Source organism: Sipha flava, unplaced genomic scaffold (genome assembly GCF_003268045.1).
Source record: "Sipha flava isolate LNK unplaced genomic scaffold, YSA_version1 51137_pilon_pilon, whole genome shotgun sequence".
In the NCBI taxonomy this organism is placed as follows: domain Eukaryota; kingdom Metazoa; phylum Arthropoda; class Insecta; order Hemiptera; family Aphididae; genus Sipha; species Sipha flava.
Genome location: NW_020273432.1, coordinates 37,807 through 62,771, shown reverse-complemented (window position 1 = coordinate 62,771; position 24,965 = coordinate 37,807). Strand labels below are relative to the sequence as shown.

The 24,965-nt window shown below is 29.2% G+C and overlaps 3 protein-coding genes across 4 annotated transcripts; 1 reads left to right on the top strand and 2 right to left on the bottom strand.

Annotated features, from left to right (window-relative positions):
• Window positions 1-3: 3 nt before the first annotated feature.
• Window positions 4-531, bottom strand: LOC112690609 (carbonyl reductase [NADPH] 3-like; the record flags this gene model as incomplete). The annotated part of the gene is made up of 1 exon (XM_025564651.1): window positions 4-531. A coding segment is annotated over exon 1 (342 nt), but the record flags the coding sequence as incomplete, so codon positions are not given.
• Window positions 532-3,579: 3,048 nt separating this feature from the next.
• Window positions 3,580-9,824, bottom strand: LOC112690612 (UDP-glucuronic acid decarboxylase 1). The gene is made up of 8 exons (XM_025564660.1): window positions 9,728-9,824; window positions 8,984-9,237; window positions 6,762-7,047; window positions 6,077-6,190; window positions 5,831-6,018; window positions 5,641-5,773; window positions 4,581-4,714; window positions 3,580-3,819 (listed from the first exon to the last, which is right to left on the bottom strand). The coding sequence occupies exons 1-8, from the start codon at window positions 9,822-9,824 to the stop codon at window positions 3,742-3,744; spliced, it is 1,284 nt and encodes a 427-aa protein (XP_025420445.1). The 3' UTR covers window positions 3,580-3,741.
• Window positions 9,825-20,273: 10,449 nt separating this feature from the next.
• LOC112690614 (phosphatidylinositol N-acetylglucosaminyltransferase subunit C) lies at window positions 20,274-22,639 on the top strand. 2 transcript variants are annotated; one of them, XM_025564661.1, is made up of 4 exons: window positions 20,274-20,304; window positions 20,377-20,497; window positions 20,562-20,793; window positions 21,153-22,639. In XM_025564661.1, exons 3-4 carry the CDS (start codon window positions 20,715-20,717, stop codon window positions 22,052-22,054), a joined length of 981 nt encoding a protein of 326 aa, XP_025420446.1. In that variant the 5' UTR covers window positions 20,274-20,304; window positions 20,377-20,497; window positions 20,562-20,714; the 3' UTR covers window positions 22,055-22,639. The 2 variants fall into 2 exon arrangements, with proteins under 2 accessions (XP_025420446.1, XP_025420447.1); XM_025564662.1 differs by having other exon boundaries at window positions 20,282-20,530; window positions 20,619-20,793.
• Window positions 22,640-24,965: the final 2,326 nt, after the last annotated feature.

The following is a 24,965-nucleotide window of genomic DNA, read 5'->3' as shown; positions in this document are numbered from 1 at the left end:
CGCGAAGTAGTTGACGCGCATCGTCTCGTCCGCTTGCACAGCAAACGGTTCCGTCGCGTCCATCTTGAACGCGATGGCGGCGTTGTTGACCAGCACGTCGATGCCCGCGTAGTTGTCCCTCACGAAACCCTTGAATTCGGCCAGACTCCCATCGTCCGTGATGTCCAACTGATGGAACTTGGGCTTCAGCCCCAGTCGGTTCAAGCTCTCCACCGCCATCCGGCCCCTTTCCGTGTCCCGGGCCGTCAGGTACACGTCGCCATCGAACTTCTCGCACAGCGCTTTGACCACCGCGTAACCGATGCCCTTGTTACTGCCCGTCACTATTGCTAGCTTGGCCGGCATCGCCGTTGCTATTGTTGCTGTTGCTCCTACTGACACCGCGAAACGAAATCGAAGAGGTACGAGACGTGTGACGTTTCGGAATCTAACAATTTAGTAATCAATATTTGCTGTTCGAGAATCGACCGCAGAACGTTGTATATATGAGAAGCAAACAGGTATTGTAGCAGCGTCTCTTATCTTTGCTTATCTGACCTGTAGATAAGAAGAATATTTTTCGTTATTCCGTTACATAATTCATAATAACCTACAATGTTGTAATAGTGCCGACAACGTGCATTTTCGAAAAATCAGTGGCGCCGATTTCTGAGTGTAGGTCGTTTCTTGAACCGTGTTCTGGGAAACTCTCAAAATGTTTAAAAAAAATCAATTTGAAAATTAAATGTGGCTTATGGAAAAAAAATCGTGTTTAACATATGAATAAGGTGTTTTTGGTTATATTTTAGTACGTATTTCGTCACTTATCAATCATATTAAATCTGAATCCTGATAATTATGATTCACAGTTAATATTCATCATAATATAAAGTCAAGTCAACGTACTATGGTACCTACTTGGTACTTAACTACCTATAAAATACTTACAAAATCATAATTTGAGATCATCAATTACCATTGTTAATTTATCAATATTATTTTATCCCACGGTAATATTTATACGTGTAGGTGTGTAACACATTTACATATTTTCATATTTTATAATATGTATTGTTCAATTTTCTTGGTACTCGGATATTTCAGTATAAAAGAAAGAGTAATGCTTACCTATCGAATATAAAAAATCTAGTTTTTCATATAATCATTAACTAGTATGACGCCCCCTAAATTCATAATACGTTTACGCCCTAACGCACTCGTCATATTTACTCCTCTTTCTTTGGAACAGCTATTATAATGCCTCCTCTAAAAATTGGTTTGCCCCCCCCCTCCCAGATGATTTGGTCTGGCTACGGGCCTGCTGTGCATTGTGTTAAAGAGAACTCGACGCCTCGCAGTGCAGTATAAATACTAGGTGAAGAGCTAAAAGACGTGAAGTGATCTACTTCCTGTTTTTTCTTTCAGGGGCGCCATTTCAGTTTTTTTTAAGGGTGTTCAAGGAATTAAAGAAGCCAATTTTTTCCCACCACCAGGCCAACATTTATGATTAGCAGTGATTACTGATCAGCCGCGGTGCATGCACAACATTAAAGATTGGAAAACTGAAAGTCAAAGTGGTAAGGCCATGTATCAGTGACGCCTAGGCCAATAATTAAAGATGAAAAAAATTCAGGGTGTGCGAGTGCACACACTGCTCCCCCCCTAAATGGCGCCCCTGCTTTCTCTACGTGGGAGCTCAGCAGTCACTGCAAGCAAGTCTAAGTCGAAATTTGTTGAAATTGACTAAAGCCTCGATTGCACTGAGCAAATTTACTCGCTTAACGTAATAGGCCTAGTCGTTTAATCGCCACGTATTGAACACCGCTGCCCACCGGCGAATAATGTAGACTACTGGGCTACTTCTAGCTATTTTACACTTCGGCAAGTAAAATTGCTTTATATACTCGATATGGCTTGCAAAATCGCTGAATATATTATATTCCCATTAACAACCCTTCATTCTTGAGATCTGCATACAACTTTTTAAACATCTAATTTTTTTTATCTTATGTTAAAATAGTTCTTTTGATGTATGTTCCAAAGCAATAGATATTGTTTGTATATTTTTCAATAATCAATATTGCTTTTGAAATTCCATTTTATAATTTCAAAATTTCAAATTTAAAAATAAACAAGAGCTTAATAATTAACGTAATGAATGATTTAACTATTTATGTACCAATGACTTCTTATCACATTTAAAACTGATGAATGCATCTGCGCGAATTTAATCACTATAAGTTATCGATACTTAATACTTTCATTAACAATACTTACTTCATATACTTACCTATAGGGGCGCATTAAGACTTACTTTATTACTTCAAGGGGGGAGGAGCCACTAAAATTTTTTCTTTAATTCAGACTCAAAATTTACAGTTAAAAATGTTGGTAATATTGGTGAATCCTTATTATTTGTGTTTTTTTTTTTAATCTAATGCCGGATCCACTTAAAATGGACTTTTGTGTAGTTCTTTTTTTAATACTTGTTTGTGTTTTGAAAGTTACGCTTGTGTTTTATTTGATTTTTCACTAAGTATTGACACTAAGTATCGTTATAAAATGATCCACATTAAAAAAAATTTGAAATGCGTATCTCACATATGATCGATCCCTTAAATACGGATTCAGGGGGGACAATCGCCCCCTTCGACCCCCTAAAATACGCACCTGGATACCTATTGATAAATACACATTCAAGTTTATTTATCCCATTAAGATTCATCCACTAATTTTATTATTATTTCCTCAATTATCGAAATCGGATATAATTTTACTTTTTGAATGAACATTTTGGTACTATGAATACTATATACTAAGAATAAATATTTAAATTGCATTTTATGGTACTTAGTATTTTAATGTACTTACTGTTAATATTACCATTAATATCCATGTTGGTATCTTCCTTTTTTGAAGATATTTTTCACAGGAGTCCACAAAATTATTATTTGGTGTTCAGTGATCTCAAAAAGTTTAAGAAAAACTGCTATAGACCCTACAATGTAGAGGATAAATGTATAAAGGTACACTAAAAATTAATTTTATGATAAAAAAAAATCACTAGAATACTACTTTTATTTGATTTAATTGATAGTAAACTATTTCATCAATATAAAGATATATTTCAGCTATTAAAAGGAGTAGATTATATGAAATAAAAAAAAGTATGGCTTTTTTGAGAATCATATTGAAGATAACAGCCAAATAGTTAAAAGAATTTTTTAGACTCAAAATCAGAAATTTAAATCTAATTATAATAAATTTAAGTAAAAAATATCTTACACATTTTATACTATAAAATTAAAGATTCATGCATAAGTTACAAATTTAATTTAGAATTAGTTAAAAGTGTTTTTTGTAGTTGCTGTAAATATTTTTAGTTATTGTAATATTTGGAAAAAATCTAAGTAATAATAGTAGACAATTTAAAGTATAAATACATAAAAAATATTGATTACATAAAAAAAAAAATTCAACTAAAAATATATTTGTTTTATTCAACATATTTAATTAACAATTGCAACAAAAGATAAAATGGTTAATAACATAATAACTATAGATATCACAGAAGTTAAAAAAAAAAAATCTAGGTGAATAAAAATAAAATAATTCTCATATTAATATACTTAATACTCATAGTATTAACTCCAAATCAAGGTTCATCGATTTAAAAAAATGTCAACAATATAAAGTAAAAATAGTTAAATAATAATCTATACACACATATATATATATATATATATGCTAAATAATTACATATCAAGCAGTTTTTTGTGATTTCCTTAATTCTTGCTTGAAGTAATTTATTGTCATTTTTAAACCTTCTTTGAGGCCTACCTGCAAAAAAAAATTTAAAAAAATTAATATTTAAAATTAATTTTTTAAAAAATTCAAAATTATTATACTACATACATGTTTTTACTCTATAACAAATAATCTACAAATAGTAATTAAATTAAGTATTTTCCAAGATTTATGTATATTTTTATGTTATATTTTGTTATTGTTATTTTATTTTATTGAATATCCACTTTGCGCTATACTAATGTGCTGTTGCCTCGTATAATATATATAAAGTTATTTAAATAAAATTAATAATAATAATAAGTAAAAGTATTTTTCAACCTTATTTATCTAATACTTGGATTATTTGTATTATATGCTTACTTTTTTTTACAATTTACAAAAAAAGTATGGAAATTAGATGTATTAAATACAAATAATTAAAAGGGTTTTTTAAAATAATTTTTAATATATTTTATAGTACAAGTCAAGAACGAGAATAAGTATATTACTGAATAGGAAAATAATTAACAGGAATTAGGAATTTTAAAATATTTTTAATTATTATATATGATGCACAATTTATAAAATATCTTACACTCTTATTTTATATTGATACAATGATCAACCTTCTGAACATTTTAATAATATTTTTGAACTTTATAAATATTTTGAAATTATTACAAAGGAAAATAAAATATCAATATCAATTTGAATTAGAAATACTATATAATACCTCATAATAAATGTTGTGCTATTTATTCTTAATTTAAATTTTTTCTACCAAAATAAATCCATAATATAACACCATATACCTTAGGTTTCCAATTAAGGTATGTCATTGCTCTTGTAATGTCTGGTTTTCTTCTTTGTGGATCATCTTCAACAGCAGAACTTGTAATTACAGTACTTTTTCCACCAACCAAACCTTTAATTATTGCCGCAAATTCTGCAAAAAAATTAAATTAATTGTTAATAATAAGTTAAAATAATAGCATAATACTGATGACATAATCTAAAGAGGAAATGTTATTAAGTGTCATTTAATTAAAGTAAAAAACCTATCAAAAATACTGTTAGGCTATAAGATAAAAATACTTTATGGTGTTTATACATTCAAATTATAATTAATGATGATTGTTAATAGTATTTTATGTATGTATATATATATATATATATATATATGCAATGCACATACACAGTTCATGAGAAGATTAATTTCTTGTTGTATTTACTGTGTTAATCATGAAGGTCAAACAATTTTGTTCTTTTTTTAACAACTAATTAAAAAGTATTAATTAATTAATTCTTTAATTGAATATAAATTTATATGTTTAGACATAATTTACATTATTATATTTATTTATTTATTAATTTAAAGCAAAATAATTTATATAGTTTTTAATTTTTTTTTTTTTTTTTTTTTTTAATAGGTTTGAATTTACATAAGAATATATTCAGTGATACTCATTTAGCCAGTAAAAAGAATATACAAATTATATTAAATAATACCATGTGCTGAAAAAAAAAATAAAAAAATAATAATTAATGAATATAAATAATAATATAAATAATTAATAAATCAACATTATATTGTACTTCAAAATATATTAAATTAAAATTTTATAAATGTTTTAAGTATTTTCATTATATTAATGCAACATTAAAAGTACAATATTATTTAGATAAGCTTTAATACATTCAATTTCTTCTCCTTCACCTTTCTCCCAACTATTAGGGATTGGCCACCTTTGTCCTAAACCTCCACTCATCTCAATTTTCTACATCCCCTAAAACTTACATTTTAACACATTCATCTTTAATTAAAAATGCCATTATATTTTACACGGAATAATAATAAATACTAAAACTTACCATTTATTGTATGTTCAGTTGGATTGCCAAGATTAACTGGTTGTGTATAATTAGAATCCATTAATGCAATTAATCCATCTACTAAGTCAGATACATATTGAAATGAACGAGTTTGATTACCTCTACCATATACCTATAAGATATAATGTTCTTAATTTTAATTTACTATAAAATATATATATATATTTACTGTAATTGGTTCATTTCGAAGAGCTTGTACTATAAAGTTAGACACTACACGACCATCATTCATATGCATTCGGGGCCCGTGCGTATTAAATATTCTGGCAACACGCACAGATACTTTCTCATGCTTAGCATAGGCATAACTCAATGTTTCTGAAACTCTTTTTCCTTCATCATAACATGCCCGTGGACCTAAATCAGATAACATTAAATTATTAAAAATAATAAATTTCATAAACACTTATTTTACCAATTGGATTCACATGTCCCCAATATGTTTCTGGTTGTGGATGTACTTCAGGATCACCATAAACTTCAGAAGTGCTAGCAATCAAGACTTTAGCACCCACTCTCTTTGCTAATCCTATAAATGTATTATCATGTAAGTTAAGACAAAATACATTTATAAACAAATCTATTATCTAGTATATTCATAGAAATAAATGGTTCTATAATGAATAAGGGATAAGGGATTTTTTTTTATATAAAAATAAATGTCTTCATAAAGGTTTATATACAAAATTAAAAAAAAAGAAATAAGGAGGTAAAAATATCCATGCTCAAAGACAAATTATTATTACTATTGAACTATTGATAGTAAATCAGTTTAATGAAAAACAGCAGGATATGTGTTTTCTTAATTAATTGCTTGATACGTTTTTCAAAAGTACTTGTATTAATATACAATGAGTCAATTATCTTATTGACTTTATGGATATACTAAAAAAGTTTAATAACCAAAAAAATGATTGACTTAAAAGTATATTTTATTATTGAATTTATCAATTATTCAAAATAAGAGAATGTTTAACAAAGACTAATCACTGTAAGTATATAAATTCTTATAGGTATACAGTTTAAAAACAGAAAGAATTGTTTTATTTTTATAAATAAATGTTAAATTTTTTTAGAGTAAAAAATATTATTTTACAAACCTAACATATTGATTGTTCCAATTGTATTAGTCTTAATAGTTTTGACTGGATTAAACATGTAATGCGGGGGTGATGCAGGTGAAGCTAAATGATAAATTTCATCAACTTCTACAAACAGAGGATTGACTATATCTTGATGTATTAGTTCAAAATTGGCATGGCCAATCCATTGTTCAACATTTGCTTTGACTCCAGTAAAAAAATTATCAACTACAGTAATGTCATGGCCAGCTTTCATTAATTTGTCAACCAGATGAGATCCAACAAAGCCAGCACCACCTGTAACCTGTAAGGTAAATAAACTATGTACAACTGTTATTGTCACTTGAATAAATTAATTTTGAATATTAAAACTTAATTTCACCATCTATATTAACTTATTATATTTTATACTTTCTTCTTCTCCTTCCCCTTCCCCTTTCTCTCAACTATTTGGGGTCAGCCACCATTAGAGTTTCTACTTTAATATATAAATTTACTCTTGAATTAACTATTACTAATATTATGGTTTGTATAATTATTTTGTTAAATGATCTTAAATTACCTTCAAACTTAAAGGATTTCAGAACATTGAGTAATTAATATAATCTAATTCATAATGACTAAATAATTTTAAACATATAATTGATTTTAGTATTAAATAAATTACCTATATATGTATGTATATTTAGTATTTGATATAAATATAAAAGCAATACAAAAGAATATTATAAAAAGTTCAGAAATATTTTTATATATAGACTGATTTTTTTTTTTAAGTAACAATTAACATTTAGACCAATACTTTTGAAATTATTCAAATTTAAAATTGCATATGGAAATTGAAAAATAATTATTATATTGATACTATTTATTTATTTGTTGTACTTTCAAGAATATTTTGGCATGAAATTGACTATTTTTGCATAAATGTGTATATAAATAATATCAAATTATATTAAGGCAAGTCAGTTTTATATCAAGGCAAATTCTTTTAATCTTAAATTTTGAAAGTATTGGTTTGAATTTTGACTATATTATAACATAAATTAAAAAATTAAATTTTATCCTTTCAATCCCTGCTTTTTTCCTCTTATTCTCAGCATAAAAAATATTCTTTTCTTCCTCAATGAAGCTAACTTTACTATTAAATTTTTTTGGTCTCCCAGCCACGCTGGTATTCTCGGTAACGAGATTGCAGACAACCTAGCAAGGTCCACTTCTTCCATCTATCTGCCCACGCCTTGTAAAATCCCTTCTTCTGACTTCATCTCAATTCTGCGACAACATATCAATCATCTTTGGTCATCCTATTGGAATGGTCTTCCAACTAATTTTGCCTCAAAATATGAAAGAGCTGTTCCCATCATCTTAAAAAAAACTTTATCCAGAAACTCGATTATACAATTTAGCCATTTACGGGTCGGTCATTATCTACTTCCTTCTCATTCCTACAAACTTTTTCTCTAAACGATTCCCCTTACTGTTATAAACACTCTGAAGAGATTATTTGGGACCTTTCTCATATTATCTATAGCTGCCCATCTTTATCCTCTAATCGTTTAACTCTTTTTAATTTTTTAAAATCTCAAAATATCCAACTAACTCTATCTTCTATTCATAATTCCAATTCTGAATTTGTTATAATCCGATTATTATCATTTATCCGTGAGACTGGTTTAACCGTTTAATTATATCTAAATTATTTTAAATGAAATGTATGTCTTAATGTTCAAGCTTACACCAATTTTATTCTGTAAATGTTGAAATAAATTGTATACCTAAAAAGTTTCAATAAAAAAAAAAAATTTAATTAATTATTATTTACTAATAGTTAGACTATATGCTAGCTAACAATATTTTTATCTTACTGATATATTATTGTCTGCAATTATGTTTACAAACCCATATTTTGAATGCATTTTAAGAATTTAGGATTTACAATTATATAGGTACATACATCAGACACGTACACAATGGGAGGAGGGTTAGGAATTCAAACTTCCTCAAAATTCAAGAAAATTATTAAATATATTTTATAGATCATACAAGTATAAAAATATATAACCTAAAACTTTCCTTAAAATATTTTTTTGTGTATGCACTTGAAATACATATAAGTTTATTATGTAAATTGTTTTACAGAGCTATAATTGAGAACAATTAGCAAGGGAAAAATTGATTATTTTAACTAATAATAAGAAGTTTAATAAATAATAATGTAAAAATAAAATTTTTTTTACCAAAATGCGTTTTTTTGTACGATAGTTTAAATATTTGACATTTGGATAAGGCTTTTTGATACGTTCTTCAAACCCTTGCATCTTATTTTCAAGTTGTTCTATTTTATCGTTTGCCGAAGCAAGTTCTTTCTTTAGTTTATAAACAAGATCCATATTGAGTTCAGAGTCAGTAGTTCCAGAAAATTGAAATTCTTTTTTTGTAAACTCATGTTTGAGGGCATTATTATTTGATACTACTAAGCCATAGATGATTCCTGAAAAATAAAATTATATGAAGTTCAACTTACAGATACAACTGCAATGATCAAGTTATACTTGAGTCTTAATAAATGAATGCTGGAAAAAAGTTATAGATATATTGCTATATAGTTATACTTTTACAAATTCTAGAATAAAAAATACACTTCACAAATTTAATCAGATATAATCTTTATAATAACCCAAAATTTGTCAAGAATAAATCAATGCTAAATCCTCCCCTGGTAAATTGTTTGCATACCACAACATACAAAATATATTTAAGTATAATTATTATATAAATAATAATAATTATAAATAATTTCTTAAATTTTTAATTTTCAAATAATAGCATAAAACATATCCTATCGTTTATCATGTCATTCGCCAACAGGAAACCACGTTTAAAAACCGGTTTCTAATCCATCAATCACGTAAACGGAAACATTTTCCCCTCGAACTGTTGCTATCGGAAAAACAAATTCAACGTGAGATATTTGAACTCACCCAACGAGAGTAGTCCGCTGCCCAGAAGCAATGCCAGGAAAACATTAATGCGGATCAACATTTGACGTCCGTGCTTGGCCGAATCCGACGGGAACATGACATAACGATTAACATCGCAGACGAAATTTAATTATAATATGAATGATGGATAATCGCGCGAAGAACCAACGTCACGGAGAATTACATCGTTTTTCTAGGGTTTAATTGATATTATCAATACTCTTTGTCGTGGTTCGTAGACGTGATAAGTGCGGCGCCGGTCGATTGTTTTATACTTTATGAAACTCCGGTTGACGGCATTGCAATACTGTTATTATTAAGCGTATATTAGCATACGTTACGTATAATTCCCATCCCGTCACATCCAATTCATTGTAATGTTTCAGTACAATTTCACTCGGCGATATACATGATCAATGATTCAACACGCGCATTACTTTTATTATTATTATTACCATGATATAATAAACTTTTAGTTTATTATATCATGGTTATTACTATATACGTTATTGTTGTTGCTATGTCGTGCGCGTGATAACTGATAAGCGCATAAAATTCATTATCACGCGAACGACTACCGGACTACGAATAATTATTGACTCTGTTCTGCCTATACGTGCATAATATCATTGATTATAAATACTAATTATAATACTATTTATAATCAATGATAATATATAACGATAATGGTAATGATGGTGTAAAACCCACAAATTCATAGAATAAATATACAATACCACTGCTATTACGAGTGATTTCCCTCATAGACCTAATGGGTCTATGATTTCCCTTTTGTCCTCTGCATTGGATGGATGTCATTAATTTTCCCTATAATTCTATGTACCTAGTAAAAAGAATAAAGACAATTTTTGAACAATGCAAAAGGTCTGTTGCAGTGGCGTATACAGGGGGGGTGTTTGGTAGATATGACATCCCCCTTGAGCCGTATCATATATTACATTATTATAGGAATATAGGTAAATCGATAACACAATATGAAATATAAAATGATGCACAATACTAATTACATATATACAGGTTAACATTATCGCGATTGCGATAATACGTGATGAAAATTATTCGTTTACGTTTTCGTGCAACACAAAACGTTTGATAATAATAGGTATTGTAGCATCGAATACTGATATTCGAATAGTCAAATATTCGAATAATTTTTGGTAAAGCTATCCGAATTCGAATATACATTACATCTCTATTACAGACATTATGTATGCATATTAATTAATTAAAATAAAAGTTTTAGTTCGTACGTATTATATATAATATTTAATAACTATAATTAACACCCCCCCTTCAGAAAATCCTAGCTACGCCACTGGTCTGTTGTATACATTTGAAATTCTCACACATCCAAATCTGTATTTGAGATTTAATTCGTTCAAATCTTTCAATATTAAATCCTTGTTACATATAATTTTCTATTTCGAAGATTTTGGCGTACTCGAATTCGTCGTTTTCTCCGTTCGCGAATTTTTTTCCGTGCCCTCGATAATATAGGTAATAATATCAATCCTAATAACAGCACATGTGGCGATTAGTACATCGTCCTCGAAATACACATCAAAAGAATTTATAAAATCGGAAAACTTATCAAACTTATTAAAACGTAGGTATTATCATATATAAACGGCAATTAAATTAAATGTCAACACCTATGTGGACAATGTAGTAGTATTGCAAGTGGCTTTGTCAATTTAGCTATCAACATAATACACAATAAACTGTGATAAAAAATATACTCCAAGTTTGTAAAATTTGGTAAATATAGTTTTTCAAACTTCAACCAATCAAGGTTATTTAAATGCATCGATAAAACGAATTATATTTTTAATAATTTCTCAACAATATATAATCAGTTAACACATTTAATAAGAATTTAATTGATTCTTAGATAACAAATAGAATATAAAAACTTGAATGTTTTCGCGTCGATACTTAGGATAAAGAATTTCTACGTACATTTGGTAAAATTATGATATATATATATATATATATATATATTCTTCATACTCTGGCAATAACCATAATAAGTTACATTCAGTAGCGCCGATCCCTATATCCAACTATAGTGACTGCCATAATGAATTATGTGGTGGGTGGGTACTGTAGTTAGGTAACCCATTGGGTGCTGGGTAAATAATTTGCCTTACTGCATAAATGCGTAATAATGCCTATTACATTGCCTATAATTTCCCAACAAATCAATTTCCTACAAATTCCCTTAATTATGAACGTGATATATTTTAATATTAATATAAATAATAGTAGTGGACATAGGACTTATTGGTGAGGAGGGAGACTTAAAAATAAATATTAATATATAAAGTGAACACTTATATCGGCTATATCATAAATTATTGCTGTCACAATATGAAAATAGATATAGTTAGTGTATTTAGTTGTATATTTAATGTAGTTAGTTTATGTATTAATATAAATTTTGAATACAATATTATGGTAGGGTTTCAGCCCCCCTCCACCGTTTACACAAATTGGTAGGTGGATAAGTACTATAAAAATCTGATATTCGCCATACTGCATTTTTGTAATTCGACGCCACTAGTTACCAGTTATAACAATTTGGTACAAAGGCTAAAATATATCATTTTTCGTAATGCACACTTAAGGATTTTGTCAAACTGCCCATTCAAACGTTAACAGTAATGAGTAACACAGTTAAAATAGTTGGTATTTTAGATTTTGCTAATGATACATCTTAGAATTTTAAAAATATGGAGGCACGTATTTAAAAATTTAGCGCCCCCAGGCCATAAGCGGATATTTGGTTGAATTTTTGGGGGAGGCTCTAATAATTCCATGTGAAATAACTCGCAGGGGCTTCGCCCCCACACCCCCCTTCCCATACACAAGTAAAACTTATCACCATTAAAAATATAGATATGTTTAAATTGTATTAAAAAAACACTAAATAACGTATATTTAAAAATAATTAATATTTTATTTTAATGACAAATAACTATTTGTATTAGCAAAGATACTCAAAATATCATCGCTTTTTATATCTTTCGTTATATCTTTTTCAATGTATAATATTGAAAGATTGTTGAACCTATCTTGAACCAACAATGTCCTTAACCAAGTTTTTATTTTTTTCATTGCACTGAAACTTTTTTCACAAGTAGTCAAACTATGTAATTGGTATTGTTAATGCTATTGTAAATAGTTTTTTATTATTTCTTATTTTACGATTTTCAAAAAAAAATGAACAGATAATTATAAATAAATTATAAAAACAACGAATTAAATTTCTAACAAAGTTTCGATTTTGGGGGGGACTATTAAAATATTTGGAGGGTCTAAGCCCCCCAAAGTCCCCCAAGCCCCTCCTGATATTCGCCTATGCCCCGGGCATATAATTTATGCCCACCTCCAAAAATAAATAATAATAACATATCACTTATTATTTCGTCCATAATCAAGATTCTTTAATATTAAAATAACTTATAAATGGAAATCGTTTAATAACTTTTTTGACTAACAAATTAAACAAATTATAACATAATAAAACATTAAATTTCCTTTTTTTTAATTATCAAATTATAATATAATAAAATTACAATTTTTTTTAATTTTAGAAATTTTAACATAATAAAACATATTATTTTATTTTTTTCATTAGATATGAGTACATCATTTTTAAAATTAATTTTTATAAAATATTTTGCCACCCCTGATACTTGACGCCCCCGGGCATATGCCTACCCGTGCCAATCCCTAAATACGGGCCCGCATAGACCTGACATTCATGATTAAAACATGATCCGAACAGCAACCCTACATATATCTTTTAAAATTTTGTTTTTTGCTTTTTATGCACTGGCCCACTGGATTTTAATCAAGGTGAATATACATCCTCCTTGATTTTAATTTTTAATAGTGTAGGTAAATTGTAATAAAAATTAAAATTGTCACTATTTCACCTGTACACAAACGGGAACCAATTCGGCTATACCTAATAAAATACCTTTTTTAAACGGGAACCAATTCGGTTATTCCCTGTTATTTAATGGGCAATCATGAACCCATTGCCGTATAAATCACCGGTTCACCTATAGCGCGCGGTGCCCGTGAACGTACATACACCGAAAACAGTTCATCCAATTGACCGTTTTTTGATGTACCTCCTTCTCCGGGTTAGCCCACTTCCCGTCTATCTCGCAAGCGTTTCCTACGGACCCGGTCTCGTATAATTATTGTTAAATATTATGATGTCGCTATTATTATAATATCGCAGTTGTTACTATTATTATTATTATTATTATCATGCAGTTCTTTTTTCTCTGCAGCGGTGCGCGCACGCACATATTATAATATTATACAATCGCTCCCGTGTACGCAAAGTGTACGAGTGGTATCTATCCAGAAACGAGCAAAGGTTTCACTGTCGACGTGCTCGTTTGGAATTCGAAAAACATAAGACGAAGGAGTGAGGAGAAATAATAAAAATTGTAAACATCGGTGTAAAGTAGAGGCTACGGTGCGCCGTCCGCGGAACATTCCGCTGCAGATCGATGCGGAGTACTAATCGACAGACCGACAGCGTTTTGCGAAACGTTAATGTCCACCGTAACTTCGATTAACACTGTGAAAATTCATGCCACTGTTTTATTAGTCTGGAACTGTTTCGATAACAGTTTTCTTTATATCGCAACTGTGATGAAGACGTTTTTGAAACTAATTTCACCGATGCACAGAACTTTGGATAGCTGAAATCAGACCTCACGAAAATATCGATCTTGTGATTCGTACTCTTTCGGATATCCATATCAAACAACAAATAATGTATCGTACGACCGCTGAGTATACGAGTTCGTGGCTAAAAGTAAAAATAAAATAAAATTGATCGAAAAAAAATAAATACTTAAACTTTGAGATTTCAGAAATTTTTTTTGGAAAACAGTGAAAATGAAAATAATAAATTATATTATATGCAGTTGTAATTTAATTAATGGATTACGTACAAATGTATACAATATAGTATTTATATATTATGTGTTGTTCAAAATATACTTAAAAAAGCTACAGTGGAATAATAGCAAAGTTAATACGATGAAAGTGATAGTCCAGAGAATAAAATTTTATTTAAGCTATTACTTTTTCCGAGCACGTGACTTTTCTATTAGTATTACTTTTTTTCTTCAACCAACGATGTAAAATTTGAATTTATAAAATTATGAATCGCACCAAAAATAAGGATCCAAACGTCACGTAAACGTTGGTATTTTATAGACTTTATAATTATTTTCCAGCACAAAGAAAAATGTAATTTAAATTATTGTTACCACATGAGAGTAAGTAGAATGTTATCGTAAATCAATAACCATTTAAGTATGTACCATTTACTGCTATGATACGTAAAATAATTTATTCTTACGAAATTTTTATATCGAAAGGGGGCAACCCTCACAACCATCCACCTTGCAATATATATAAATACATACAGTGTGTAAACACAAATTGGAAACACTCATTATCTTTGCGTGGAGCTCCGCAAATTTAATTCTGTCTGTATTTGTTTTAATTACATAAAAATACACATTTTTATAACTCTTAATTAAAGTATTGCATGCGCAGTACAACTTTTCTTTCTTAAATGAAAATCTCCTGTTTTATTTACTAATTATTTTTTTGCTCAAATTTTAAATGAATTTTGGTAGTTTAACCAACTTTCCTAAAATTTACCAAGATACAGCAGTTTAATATATTCAGTTTTTTAAAAAGTTATTTCTAAAAATAATTATTCTAGGATTGTTTAGGTTTTACATTTTCACCTCTATAAAGGTATTATACGTTATTATAATTTAAATTAATGTTTATTTCCACTTTAATTTGTTAAAAAATTATTATAGACAAAAAAACGTAAATAATTCCGTTATTTATTTTGTTGCATTTAATGGATGTCTATTATTGAAATGTAGTTATAATTAATTAAAAATGTAATTATTATTTAAGTCGTACGCTTATTAAGTTATTAATTAGTTTAACGAATAAATTGTTCAAATTGTTTTCTGCCACGAACATAGCATGGTTCAGCAGGCACCATAAATTCTTTATTTGTTGTAGCTATATATTGTTCACCAGTCATTGTGCGCTGCTGGTATTTTATATATCACATTTTGAAGGTTTGTAGTAGGTTCAGCATACACAATTTTTTTAAATTGACCCCATAAATTCCGTAAGGCTCTCATAGGGTCCGTAAGTTCCTAGCCATCAATTTGGAAACAGTGCAATTAAATATTTCAGAATTGTGTGAGCGTTATGAGCTGGAACGCCATCGTGTTGAAAAATAATATTTTCTCTTAGAACTAATGGAATATTGATGTAAAGTGTTGTTGACTTAAAATCTAAAAACATTCGTTAACACGATAATATCATGACGTTGATTTGTACATTACGACACGGTAACTTCGGTAACTATAGGGATTCGAATTTGATATAGTTTTGTCGGATGAATTATCTCGTCTCACCGCATTGCGAGTTTGACACGTTCAGTTATTCGTAATAATTCATCTCAGCCTACAAATCCGATTTGGACTATGGGTCAATATTTTTGGAACGCTAGTACATTCAACAGTACATAACATGTGCTGTGCCAGTCTGCGCTCTTGGAGAACGAACCGGACCGGATGGAGTCCGTTTATTGGTTACCAGAAGGGTTGACGTTCGACTTACGGCCGCCATCCGAGTACAATACCCTGACGCGGCCACGGCAATTGTACGAGTCGATGGAGGTCGATCCGGTCGAGGATCCAATCAGTTTTGGCACATCGTTCCGTTCGCCTTTAATCTTGAGGCCAAGCCGTTTAAATTGGCAAACGTGTTGAGACGACAGCATTTACCGTTTTTTTCCTTACCTTTCTTTATACTTGTTTTTTTTTGAAAAATGTCACTTAGACAATTGGCAGTTACGAACGAATAATAATTTTCTGTTTTTTTTTCCATACAGATGTACATTGTATCATTTGAAAATGTACAACTTTTTATGTAACGACCGTTACAAAGTGCATAATATGTTTTATTCGATTAAATATTATATTACATCAAACAATCCACGTAATTGTATCATATTTTCGTTAATTCTATACTTTTCCTCAATAATATGAAGAATTTACGTCGTATAGAATCGGTTATAATTTCTTGTACATACAAGTCACACACCAATAAAGCAGTTATACACGCAACCTTATACTTGACAGGTATACTTTCAGGCAGTGGTGTCATTTGGGGGGTGGAAAGGTGAGAATTTGCCTCTGTCTGATTAAAAAGCATCCCAAAGGGCCGGTTGTTGTCGTTTAGCCATAAGCCGCTATTTGTGAAAAATCAAGCGTATTTTTATTTTTTTAAAAATACTGCATACTAGATAATTATTTATGGTCACAATATTTAGTAATTGCCAATTAGTATAAACTATAAATAGACATATGACCATTTTATAATAATATTAGATTTTTGAATAAACTTCAGCAATTAATAAACAATAGCAATAAACGTTTCAGCAATTCTAGCAATGAAATCATTTTTACTTGTCATATTTTCTTATCTTTCAGTCCTGATTATTTTAATTTCCAAAGGCCAATTTCAAAATTGTCATTATAATTATTTTGATATTGATAATTTAATACTTCAAACTGAATTCTTATGTGCAAAAAATCTTAAATTAATTAACTTAATTAACTTAAATTATTCTAATAAAGAACGAGATGATGGAATTTATGATCTTTTTTCTATTTCTAAAATTTTAAATAAACTTCCTAAGGCTTTTACTGAAACTTATAAAATTATAAATATTCTTTTAACTTTGCCTGTAGCAACTGCTTCCAATGAACGTTTTTTTTTTCTTCCCTTAAATGAAGTACAACCTATTGACAGAGGGAAATGATCGGCTGAGTGATTTGTTGGTTATAGCTGTTGAAAGTGATATTGCTGCAAAAATTAGTTTAGATGATGATGCAGTAAATATATTTTCAAAAATGTATCCGCTTAATAGCTTAGATTAATTTAGAAAAAAATTAAATTAAATTAACCTTGTTTAGGTAATGTTTATAAAATACAAAATTATATTTAACAAAAATTTAAGTTGTATAATAATAAAATGTATAAAGTATGTGCTTTAATTATAAGTTAAAACGAATGAGTGAAACTCTATATTTCTCCTGGTAGTATGGGCTGGTCAAAATTGTTGACCCCCCTCCCATCAAAAACTAAAATGACGCCACTGCTTTCAGGTGACCTGTACAGGGAAACCGGAACGTGTGTATGATAGAACTGTTCAGGTATCTCTGCCTGCACAGGTGAACTGAACTTAATTATAAAGTTTATTTTTTACTTGTGGTAAAGTTCTACCTTCAGGCATACTTGCACGTATGTGGTTCGAATAGGTGGTACAGGTCTCAGTTGTCCACATCAAAAAAAACGAAACGGTTCACGTTGACGTCGTTCCATTTTTGAAAAAATGTCACGCAAGCCCAATATTATTCAAGAATTTATTGAACTATATAAATCTGAGCCTTGTCTTTGGCTTATAATAAACAACGAGTATCATGACAGGATTAAGAAAGCAACTGCTTATAATAAACTAACCGTGAAACTAAAAGAGTTAGAACCAGAAGCTACTAAAGAAACAGTTAAAAAAAAAATTAATAGCTTGCTGAATAATGTCAGGAAAGAGAAAAAAAAGTATGAACAATCACTAAAACCTGGAGCATCTGTAGACAATGTTTACAAACCTTCGCTATGGTATTATAATCTTTTTTTATTTTCTTGTTGATCAAGATACTCCACGTAGTTCATGTTCCAATTAACGTGGGTAAATTAATTTTTTTCAATAATCATTCTTTACACCACTTTTCTCGCTTCTTTTTCTTTTTCTTTTTTTTTTTGACTAATATTTACGAGCAGACTTGAAAGGGCTAACGCATCATCGTAGTCACGTCTACGTGCTGAAGCCATTGCTTGACTGAGACTATTCACAGGTTTTCAGTTACGTGTGTGAGCTATATGGTATTCGGGTTTACTTGACATGTACACACGGACAGGTATACTTGCAGTGTCGTATTAAGACATTTTGCACCCCGGTGCAAATAAAAAAAAAAAAAAAATTGGCGTCCCTCTAAAGGGCATACCCACGGTAAATATATGAAGAGATAGATCCTCATGAACCTTTTAGAAATTCTAAAATCAATGCTATTTTTGTGTAGTAGGCACGCCACCGTACGCCGCATGCGATAACATAATACTCCGTATTATTATAAATAACTTATGTTTATTGACATTATCATAACAAATTTGGGAACTAATATTAGGTATATTAATAATATTCTGGATCGCTGATAGCTATATTGCTATAAATACATTAACATCAACTTATGATACTGTTATTAAAAACAAAAAAAATAATAATTTTAAAAGTTCAATAATTCACAAGTAAGCAAATTTCCGACCACAAAATTTTGGCGCTTCCAAAAAACTGGCGCCTGGGGCAGTTGTAACCGGTGCCCCCCCCCCCCTTTAAATGCGGCCCTGAAAATATGTAAGATAATTTAATAAAAAAGTGTAAAATTAAAAACAAATACCATAATATAAAGAATAGAACCACAACACACTTTTTAATTTCATACTAAACACTTAACATTTCGTATTACACAAAGTGTGTCGTATTGCACACAATTTTAATCCCTGACTTAGTGATTAGAATAACTAAAAATGTAACATGTGTAATAGCTCTTAACTATAAATTTAAGTTTATTTTATTTTTTTGAAATTTATTAATAGTTCATAAAGAAAAATAGTTTGAAAATAATTTAATAAAATCATTAGTCTCTAATGGGTAATGCCAAGTATTTCTAATCAACCTGGACCTTAAAGGGTCCTCCATTACATTTTCTTAGACTAAGACTTGAGGAAAATGGTCCTGTTGCCAACCCTCCCCCCCTGACGACGACCCTGACTACGTTACACTAAAACAATACTCAAACCAACAAAATAGTATGTTAATTAGACTTCAGTAAGTATCTTGAATAACTTTATGTATGTTAATATACACTTTATGCAAGAATGTTTCTAAATAATTATAGATACTCAATAATAAAAGAAAAACTTTCTTAAGGAAGTCGATGCTGAGAGGTGTAATATATTTTTAGTAGATCGTGGTCAAAAAAAGTTTAACCGAACCTGTTCCAATATAATTTAAAGGCGGGAAAAAATAAAAATAGATAAGCATATGTGATATACAGGTAGATGGCGTGAGTAACGCCAACAGATAAAATTGCCCCGTACCTACTTCGCCCAACGAATAACATTTCGTAAACATAACAATTATCTCTCGTCCAGTCCTGTACATTTTAGCTATGAAGATTAGCCCTTGAGTGCCTTGTGCCATACACGTATCAGTCGGTAATTCCAGTGCTCCCAAATAAATATGATTATAAAATCAAAAATTGATTACATTGGTTGCTTATCAATGAATAAATATAATCGATTTTTTTTTAATAAATCGCTTAAAAATTATATTTTAATACATGTTATCGTTATATAAAGTAATTGAATATATTTAAATATTAAACAATCTGAGTAATATATTTCAAGTTTTACATCGTTATTTATTACAGACGCTTTACGATTAATGATTAAAATATATGTCCATTGCAATGGTCAAAGGAACAGAAAGGGTTAAATCATGATCCGTCCCTAGGTGCATAAAGACTTTGGATATAGTGTTCTGTGGAAAAAGTAACCGCCTTCATCCAGTCCGAGTGGTGTTAAGTAACTATTTTTAAATTAAATGGTGTTTCAGAAGCCTGAGCTGCCCATGAGATAACTATTATGTTATTTTGTCTGACTGGTTTTTTAGAAAACGGTTATCATGAATGTCAGTTTGTATCCATGCTGCTGTCTAATAATTGATTTCGTTCGCATTGCCCTGAGCTGTAGTTAAATTGGAACACATATGTGCCTGATCAATTGCCATCCCTTGATGTCATGTGTGACTGATGTCTCTAACTTGGCGTGCCAGTCGTCTAGTAAACGTAAGTAAAATTTCACGGTATCTGATAAACACACAGCAAAAGTGCCAGCGTAGTCCAATGTAATCGTCTAGTTTCTAAGTGTTTGTCGTTCCAACACATTATGCGAGTTGTTTTGAATTAACACTAATAGTTTTGTTTGTTTATTAAAATATGAAAAACTATATCAACTTAAATTATTCTTAATAATATATATTACTTAATTATAACTGCGCGTTTAAATTTTTTAAATATTTCAAATTACAAAACTAAGTGGTGCTACTTTAAAATATTAAAATGTATAGAGCTGTAAAAGACTTTTTTTTTTAAAGCTCAGTACAATTCATTATTATTATTGTTTTTGTATTATGTTTTAATTTTAGATAACTGTGTTGTTAAATCTCCATATTTCACTAAAGTAAAATTTCAAAATGGAACTATTCGAAATGATCACCTTAAACCATGGAAAAAGAATCTTTATTCCAATGAAGGTTATCCTGACAACTATACTGATAAATCGTTCTTGGAAGAACTAAGGAAAAACCTTCATGTACGGAAATTCACCCTTTTAGAAGCAATCCTTGGAGCTGGTTTGGTTACTCAAAGATTATGTATTGTGGTAATATTTGCTTTATCATTTTATGCTCTGAATTGCAATCAAATTTCTCCACTAATATTGCTAATTTCTTCTACAAGCTTTAGTTTTGTAATTTATCTATTACTCTATGAAAGTTTCAAGGCATTCCCATTTTGGTTGATGAAGTCAGCGTGTGCATTTGTCGTATCTGGTTATATTTTATCACCGGTATTGAAAACATTAACTGAAACGATTAGTACAGATACTATTTATGCTACAGCTACAGTAATGATGTGTATACATTTAGTATTCTTTGACTATGGTGTATCAGCAGTTATAGTGTCAACATCGCTATCATTGAATGCAGCTTTATTTGGTTCTATTTGTTTGTGTTCAAGATTACAAACAGCATTTCATGTATTTGTGTTTATTACAATAGCAGTGCAGTGTTTTGCAGTATCACCAATACTTTTATCTTCGATTAAATCTTCCTTTACTGTATTATTGTCATTTATAACCATTACCTTTATACTATGTACTAGAGTTTCATCATTATTAAGTGGACTATTTGTCTGTACTATTGTGTTCATTAATTTGGTATGCCCATATTATTTTGTTAAATGGCATTCATTCAAAGACAATATTTACGGACCATGGGATGAAGCTATAGTGCAAGATATTAAAATAAAGAACTTTCATATTGACTGAAAAGTTATGAGGGTACCCTACTAAAAAATGTATATAAATGATAACCAGTAATTTTTATTTCAATTTTCTTCAAAGTTACCATTTTCGTATAATACAGAGGTTAATAATATCAATCAATGTTGAAATAACACACAAATAAAAAAAAGTCATTATTATTGAGTTACATTAGCAACACATTAATCTTAAATTGTTTATTTAATGAATTTCTGTATACTATAAGAGACATATAAGGGATGTATAAAGGACTGTTGATCATAAGTTTGTGACATCCAGGAAAAATATGAATAAAAATACAAATTATGTTATATATATAAACCTTTTATTATATTTTCTTTGTCAATATTTTTATTGTAACTGCATTTTGAAGTATGAAATAAAATGAAATATAATATTTAAAATGCTTCTATGATCTGCTATAAAAACCTCCACGGTCTAGATTTAGGTTGTAATCTGAAGTTGGGAACCACTGATATAGCATATTAAGTTTAAATAATTTGTATTCAATAATAAATAATAATTGTAACACATCTTTATAAAAAACGTTATTTTTCATTATATTCAAACAAGTGTAAAACCAAAGACATAGCTAATATTTTTTATGTTTGTTATTTCATTTTATATTATTAATAAAATGAATTTTAAAAATAACTTTTTAATAATTTTAATTATTATATTTTTATAAGATATCATGTTTGTGTTACACTAAATATATATATAAAACAAAATTTTAATATTTTCCACTATTATAGTAGCCTGTTAAAAATTATATCTGCAATATTATAATTTTTGTTTTATTAAATATTTTTATTCACAATAAATGTATTGTACTTTAATTATCTTTGTTATAAATTAAACTGTTGGTGATTTTATCTCTAAACTTATTACTATACTCAGTTCCATCATTAGTAGGCATGCAACTTAGTCAATTTTCTTGGGCCTTGTACTTAAAATTAATTCGGAATCCAAAATTTGTCAAGTTAAAATAGTTAATATATTTAGGTGTAAGGAAATTATACTGCTTATGACGAAGGTCTTACTGCAACAAGACATGCAAACAATGTTTCAACATACAACCAAGGAAGGTGTACTTGGTGTCTTGACATCTCCCTTGAATTGTATTTATGGAAATCTCATTCAATGACCATTGGAAAAAATGTTTTATTTATTTTTAAATGTACAACAATATTCACTGTGAAATTGCTATCACTACACGTTTTGTTATATAACAGTCAACTAAAAATGGTTTGAATGTATAGTTAAATGTAGTATTGGAGTGTATAGCAACTTTTTAATATTCCCACCTAAACATTTCAACATACTATTAGTAATCGCTCCCCCCTCCCATGGCCTTTCTATCTTAAAATGTTTCTTATTTACTATGTATATAATACAAAGAAAATATATAAAGTTTTTAAATGCATGAAGTTCGCCCCCCTCCGACAATAAAAGGGTTTAGGGACGACACTGAGCATAACATTTTTCAGTACCTACCATTGATTATAAATAGTACTATTTATAATTAATGGTACCTACCCACCATTGACATTTTTTCAAAAACAAATTGAAGAAAACTAAAAACTCTTAATGATGGAAGTATGTACCTACTTAAATTTAACCGTCTCAAACTTAAAATTAGCAAATTCTATAAGGCTTTTCTCTCTTTTATGTTATAATTGACTAATACCATTGATTTTACTATGTATTATATAACTATTACCATTTATATTTTAATATTCTTTAATATTTCTATTATAGGTACTTTATATAACTTTTAGTATATTCTAAAACAATGTTAATTAACTTAAAATACAGAATATTCATCTTATTATCGTGTTATATTTTTGTTAGCCATCGTGCATTCCACTGCATTTGTGTTTCTTGTTGTTGATTTGTTCAAATTTGGAAATTTACTACTTGTGTTATCGTCCAAAATCTTTACACATTTAAATTCAACCACACACCCACTCCATAACGTTTTTACTATGACCCCAAAACATCATAAAAACCTCTTTACCACGCTACTGTAGGTATGTTACATCCTGTTTTATATGTTACTTAAAATAAATATATTATTATCAGAAAGGCCGCATTTAGGGAGGTAAAACAAGTACAATTGTACTGGTTAGCAAATTTTTAGGGGGTGGTTGTAGTTTTAAAAATTGACCAAGAAAAATAGGGCTATGCATACATCTGTAAACAAAGTGTATCTGTCATGAAGGAGCATAACATAATAAGACATGACGTAAATGATGGTAAGATTTACGATAAATGTGTAGGAAAATTACGCGAAGAAAAATTTGAAAAATTAAAAAAAAATCTTTCGCATCAAACAAAGTTTATTGATAATATAAGAAGAGAGAATATTGATTCGGAAAAAATCGCACGTGCGTCAAAACCTTTTACTGACGGTGAATTGATTAAAGAGTGTACTCGTATAGTTAGTGCGGTGGAAGTAATATGTCCCGAAAATGAATAAGCTTTTATGAATATAAGTTTAAGTGGAAATACTATTGCTCGGAGAATTGAAGAAATGGCAATAATGTTAAACAACAATTGCATGGAAAAAATAAACAATTTTTAAATTTTTCTATTGTTGTTGACAAAAGTACTATTATTATTAATACCGCCTAGTTAACTATTTTTATTCGCCGAGTTTTCGATAATTTTGATACAATTGAAGAACTCTTGGACTTAATTTCTATGACTGACACTATAACCGGTAGTAATTTATACGATTATGTAGAAAAGTGTCTTAATGAATTAGAAGTAGATTGGAATAATTTTTTTGAATATTAATACTGATAGAGCTTCTGTAATGTTAGGTGTAAAACCAGGATTGGTTTCTTGATTAAAATCAAAAGCTATTTCATAAGTCATAGTCATTTTGTCCTCAGTTTTTTAGTGTATAAGT

Bases quoted from the DNA above. Each gene is read 5' to 3' on its own strand.
- LOC112690612 (XM_025564660.1), bottom strand. From the start codon at position 9,824: ATGTTCCCGTCGGATTCGGCCAAGCACGGACGTCAAATGTTGATCCGC. The intron at 6,191-6,761 runs GTTTGTAAAATA...ATACATTTATAG, and splicing joins TGGAACAATCAATATGTTAG to GATTAGCAAAGAGAGTGGGT. The intron at 4,715-5,640 runs GTAAGTTTTAGT...ATTTTTTTGCAG, and splicing joins AACTGAACATACAATAAATG to AATTTGCGGCAATAATTAAA.
- LOC112690614 (XM_025564661.1), top strand. From the start codon at position 20,715: ATGTGCCTGATCAATTGCCATCCCTTGATGTCATGTGTGACTGATGTC. The intron at 20,794-21,152 runs GTAAGTAAAATT...TTTTAATTTTAG, and splicing joins GTGCCAGTCGTCTAGTAAAC to ATAACTGTGTTGTTAAATCT.